At 56.8% G+C, this 5,656-nt stretch overlaps 1 protein-coding gene across 1 annotated transcript; it reads left to right on the top strand.

The window, feature by feature from the left end:
- Positions 1–4,835: 4,835 nt before the first annotated feature.
- On the top strand, positions 4,836–5,216 carry LOC140213437 (uncharacterized). Its single transcript, XM_072284660.1, has one exon. It carries the CDS (start codon positions 4,836–4,838, stop codon positions 5,214–5,216), a length of 381 nt encoding a protein of 126 aa, XP_072140761.1.
- The last annotated feature ends 440 nt before the right edge of the window (positions 5,217–5,656 follow it).

Consider the following 5,656-nt stretch of genomic DNA (forward strand, 5'->3'; position numbering starts at 1 on the left):
TTCTGCGCCTACTGATGCCATTGGTCACGGAATTGGCGCAGTACTGGCACAACGCCAGCGTGGCCACGACCGTGTTATCGCTTACGCCAGCAGGCTACTCTCACCCGCGGAGCGCAACTATTCCATCACTGAGCGTGAGTGTCTGGCGCTAGTTTGGGCGGTTCCGGAATTCCGCCCATACTTATATGGCCGACCCTTTTCCTTTGTCACAGACCATCACGCGCTTTGCTGGTTATGCTCACTGAAAGATCCTGCAGGAAGACTTGGTCGCTGGGCCTTACGCCTCCAAGAATATTCGTATAATGTCACCTATAAATCTGGCCGACTACACAAGGACGCTGACTGCCTGTCTCGCTACCCGGTCGACGAGCCTGACGACGCCGAAAGTAGTAGCGCCAACGGCATTTTCTCTGTCTGCCTTCGCTAACATCGCCGATGAGCAGTACCGAGATCTACCGCTGCGAGCACTTATGGAGCGTCTGCGCTCTACACCTACCGACGCATCCGTTCGCCGATATGTCCTCCAGGGCGGCATTCTGTATCGAAGGAACTTCCTCCCTGACAGCTCTGATCTTCTTCTTGTCGTGCCAAAACAGCTACGACAGACTGTGCTCTTTGAGATGCATGACGCACCCACAGCAGGACATCTTGGGTTAACCCGCACGTACGACCGCGTCCGCCGCCGCTTTTATTGGCCTGGTCTCGCTCCCTCCGTTCGACGCTATGTTGCTGCCTGTGATCCCTGCCACCGTCGGAAAACACCTCAGGTGCTACCTGCCGGTCATCTCCAGCCGATCACCGTCCCTGTGGAACCGTTCTTTCGTGTTGGATTAGACCTGCTCGGCCCCTTTCCCACGTCATCCTCTGGGAACAAATGGGTAGCCGTCGCGACTGATTACGCCACCCGATACGCTATCACTCGGGCTCTCCCTACCAGTTGCGCCACTGACGTCGCGGACTTTCTCTTGCGTGACATTATCTTGCTTCATGGCGCCCCGCGACAGCTGCTTACTGACCGTGGTCGAAACTTCCTCTCAAAAGTTATCGCGGACATTGTGCGTTCCTGCTCAATTCAACACAAACTGACTACCTCATACCATCCTCAAACCAATGGCCTGACAGAGCGGTTAAACCGTACTCTTACCGATATGCTGTCCAAGTACGTTTCCAAGGACCACCACGACTGGGACATTGCCCTTCCTTACGTAACATTTGCGTACAATTCTTCCCGGCACGACGCCGCCGGATTTTCTCCATTTTATCTACTGTACGGTCGCGAACGTACCTTGCCCCTAGACACGGCACTTCCTCCTGCTGCGATCTCAACAAGAGAGTATGCGCGCGACGCCATCGCCCTCGCCGACCATGCACGCCAGCTTGCCCGTGCTCGACTGACGGCCTCACAAACCACTCAGCAGTGTCAGTACAACGCCCGCCATCGTGACGTACAGTTTTCGCCTGGTGCGCTCGTGCTCCTGTGGTCGCCCTCGTCACGTGGGACTTTCAGAGAAGCTCCTTTCGCGATACACAGGGCCCTACCGCGTGCTGCGCTAGGTGACGCCTGTGACGTACGAAATTGCTCATGTGGGTTCAACCTCGTCCTCTCATCTGGCATCTAGTGATGTCGTGCATGTCAGTAGGCTCAAGGCCTACTACACTGCTTCCGAGTCCGATCTTTAGTCGCTCTGGGACGGCGCTTTTCCCGCCGGGGGTAGTGCTACGGAACAGTGTTTACAATGACGAAGAGGCGGGCTGTGAGAAGACGACGACGACTAGAAGCTAGCGCGGGCTGTTGCCTCCTGGCCAAGCGCGGCGTATTTTCTTGTAAATATACTTGTACATAGCTTTTCGTCTGCGTCTTCCTACGTAACAATAGTCATAAGATTCAGTTAAGTAGTTCGTCTGACTGTATCACTTCCGAGTCTACACAGTCAGCAATCGTTTCTGATTCCATGGGGGAAGCGGTAGCCTCCCAGGACTTGTTGGGACGTCGAGAGGAGCTTCCTGGGCAACCCTCTCCAGCTTTGAGCGACAACCACATTCAATTGTCCAACCAGGGGGAGGGAAATAATAGTGGGACGACTGGGTCTTCGAAGTCGACCGATAGGCGTCGCAACCCCCAAAGTTCTTCTGAGGTATGCACACGTCCTCATCGTGACAGAAAACGGCCTCCGTGGCTCGATGATTATGTTTCTTGAATGTAAAGCGTATTGCCGTCTTCGAAATGCCACGGCTAGGGGCCTCGCTGTGACATTTAGGAGACAGTTCACATGTTTCGTTAACACAGGTATAAAAATGTGTTCCTTGTTGCGGTGCAGTGAGTCTTGTGCCGTGTTCCTTGTCGTATATTGTTTTGAGTGACTGCCTGTGTTTTTGTGCCCAAGACTGGTGCGCGTGTGTGTGAACTTGGGCGGGGACGGACCGATTTGTTCATGGACTTAAGTGCGTGCCTTGTGTGCGACTGGAGCGCGTGTGTGTGAACGTGGAGGGGAACGAACTGAATTGTTGTTGGACTTAAGTGCGCGCCTTGTGGCGCGTTTCCCTGTTGGGTTACTTTCCAGGGGGGGATGATGTGGTATAGTGTCTCCCCCTGCGAGGTCTCTGTGTTATCATTCATTATGTTCCGGTGTAGTCTAGCTAGATGGCACACCCGCCTTCGGTCATGTGTCGAGCTTGGGCCAATCAGGAGGTGCCATCTGTCGTGTGGAGTCTTCGTGTAATAAACGGCCGCTAGCCGGCCCAGTCCTTTGTCCGGTTTCATCAGGAGCAGTTGGCTCCGCGTCTCCCTCTCTGCGTCGGGAGCTCGCCGGACGCCGGGCCCCCGCTTGCCTGCCGCTGCCGACCCAACAAGGGCCAACTCATCGAGGCGCGTAGAGAGGCCGCCGAGTTGCGGAGACGCCTGGCGGTCGCGGAGGCCAGGCTAGACGGACCCGCGGTCGCGATGACTGGCCCGGGGCTCGCCGGTCGCGGTCCTGCGCCGCCTGCTTTAATATAACGTCAGGTGCTCTCCTGAGGCCTCCGTTTGCCGGTTACATGTGCCCTCCTGGAGCAGTGCTTGTAAAAAATCCGATATATCGTCACGACGAAAAAAGCGACCCGCGACTTATAAAACACCAGTCAGAACATTGTCCCTTCAGACACAGCGATCACCAAGCGGCGTCCGCGCCCACTGCCTCACCGCGCGGGCAGCCAGCGGCGGAGCGTATAAACCAACTCGACCGAACTCCGCAATGCCGGCATGTCTAGGGGACAAACGAATACAACGCGCTCTAAGAAACCTCCTCGGTAGTGCCTAGGCTGTCATATATTCAAGGAGCAAAAGCCCCCAGATCTCTCTCGCGCCCGCTCTTACTCGCGCCTGCGCAGAAACGTCGAGCTCCGTCAAAAGTGGCACGCCCCGTTGTACCTACGAGCAATTCTAAATACGCGGCCCGGCGCGCCGCACAAGCACGTCGCCTTCTTGACGCCGGTGGCGACGACCCAGACGCCGGCTCGAGACGTGCTCCGACTGCTCAAGACTAATATGGACCCGACCGACAAAGACACCCGGGACGTCACCCTGCGTCACACGAGGTACGGGCTGACCGTATTTGCCGACAACAGGACGTCATTAGAAAGTTTAGAACAGGCAATAGGCACAAACGCGGTGACGCGTGCGGCCATTATAATGCGCGTCGCGCAACAGCGCAAACCCCACGTCAAATTCTCGGGAGTTGATCCCGACATTGGCCCCGACGAGTTTCTGAAACTTCTAAACGAACGCAACAAGGGGCTCGAGTTAGACCTCGAGAAGTGTAAGGTCCGCGTGACGTTCCGAGAGAGGGCGGGCACGCGAGCGTATGTGGCCGAGGTAGACCCCGAGGGTTTTCAAAAGATCATGTCTAGACCGCGCCTGTCTGTGGGCTGGACGTCGGTGCGCGCGAGGGAGGACTTGCACGTGCCGACGTGCACATATTGCGCGACGTACGGGCACGGGCGCACGACGTGCCCGCACAAGGCGGACCCGGCCAAGGCGCAGTGTATGAAGTGCTGCGGCAATCATCTGGCCGTGACATGTAAAGTGAAGATGGGCGACGTCGCGGTGTGTTGTTCGAAGTGCGGCAGGGCGGGCCGGAGCGACACGAACCACCCCACAGGGTTCCCTGATTGCCCGGTTCTCATAGAGAAGGTGGCTCGCCTCAGAGCGCGCAACCAGTACGGCGAACCCAAGTAAAAAGAGCGCCGCGGGGTGGGGCGGAACGAGAAGAGAGACGCAACCAAGAACAGGCGAGCTGACACAGAAACGCCTGCTCGAACGACGAAATACTACAACCGGAGGCGACGTTCCTAATGCAGCTGAACTTGGACCACGCTAAGCGCGCGCTGGCGGCCGTGACGCGTCGGATGCAGGAGCTTAACATCTCCATCGCGGTCATTAACGACCCGCCGTGTACGAAAAAAGTGAGGCCGCAACTGCCGCCAGATTTCGCGTACTTTGGAGTGGAAGAGGAGCCCCTCAGCGCCGTCTTGGTCCGCCGACCGGACTTCGACGTATTCCCGGTGTACGTTTCCCAGCGGGTGGTTGCGGTGCATGCGGTGCACTAAAAGGGGGCGCGAGTGGCTGCTGATCGCGGCGTACGCGCCGCCGCACAGCTCCATAGACCCTACTCTAGACGAAATTTCGGCGTGTTTAGACGGACAAAGAACGCAACAAGTCCTTGTTATGGGCGACCTTAACGCTAAACACGCCATGTGGGGCCCGCGAGCCAACGATAACCGCGGCTCTCGCGTAATCGAGTTTGCGGCGGCGCGAGCGTTAGTCGTCCTGAAGGACGCAAGCATACCGCCCCATCTCTATGTCTTCCATTCTTGGGAAAGTGCTGGAGCGCTTGATGTACGGGCGGCTGTACTACTTTCTCCTCGCGAGAAATTACGTGCACCCGAACCAGTTCGGTTTTACGCACGGTCGAAGTGCAGTCATGGCGCTACAATACCTGTGCCAATTCATCGGCGAGTACAGAGCGAGGGGCACGCCAGTCACGATGGTCTCCCTGGATTTCCAGGGGGCATTGGACAGCGTGTGGCACCCCCTCGTCTTGAATTACTTCCCAGAGCGCCAGTGTCCCAGCAACCTGGTGGATCTGCTGCGGACCTTTCCAAGCGACAGCACGGTGGAGTTCAAGTGTCACTCGGGCGTCGTAACGACGGATGCGACCTTAGGCAGTCCCCAGGGGTAGCCTCTATCCCCCCTGCTTTGGAACGTGGTTGTCGATGGCCTGCTGCGTCTGGAAATGCCGGAGGGCGTCTGCATCCAGGCGTACGCGGACGACACCGTGGTATTAATCCCCGGAAAAAAACCGCCTTGACACCATGGTGAGAGCCACGGCCACTCTGACCACAATAAAGGCATGGACGATTACCTCTAAGGTCCGGCTTAATCATGACAAAACTGAGTGCGTTCTATTCTCATTCGGCAAGGGGGTATGGGAAAAAGCAAACCAACTATCAAGATCGACGAAAGCAAGAGGGGCTTAACGTTCAAGAACTCAATTGAAATACTCGGCGTCATGATCGACAGACGACTATCGTTCTTCGACCACGCGGAACATCTATAGGGGACCTCCTTCATTACTATCTACTCTGGCCTCCTGAGCGCCCGCGGGCCCCCTAAATAAGC

Source organism: Dermacentor andersoni, chromosome 10, assembly GCF_023375885.2.
Source record: "Dermacentor andersoni chromosome 10, qqDerAnde1_hic_scaffold, whole genome shotgun sequence".
In the NCBI taxonomy this organism is placed as follows: Eukaryota; Metazoa; Arthropoda; class Arachnida; order Ixodida; family Ixodidae; genus Dermacentor; species Dermacentor andersoni.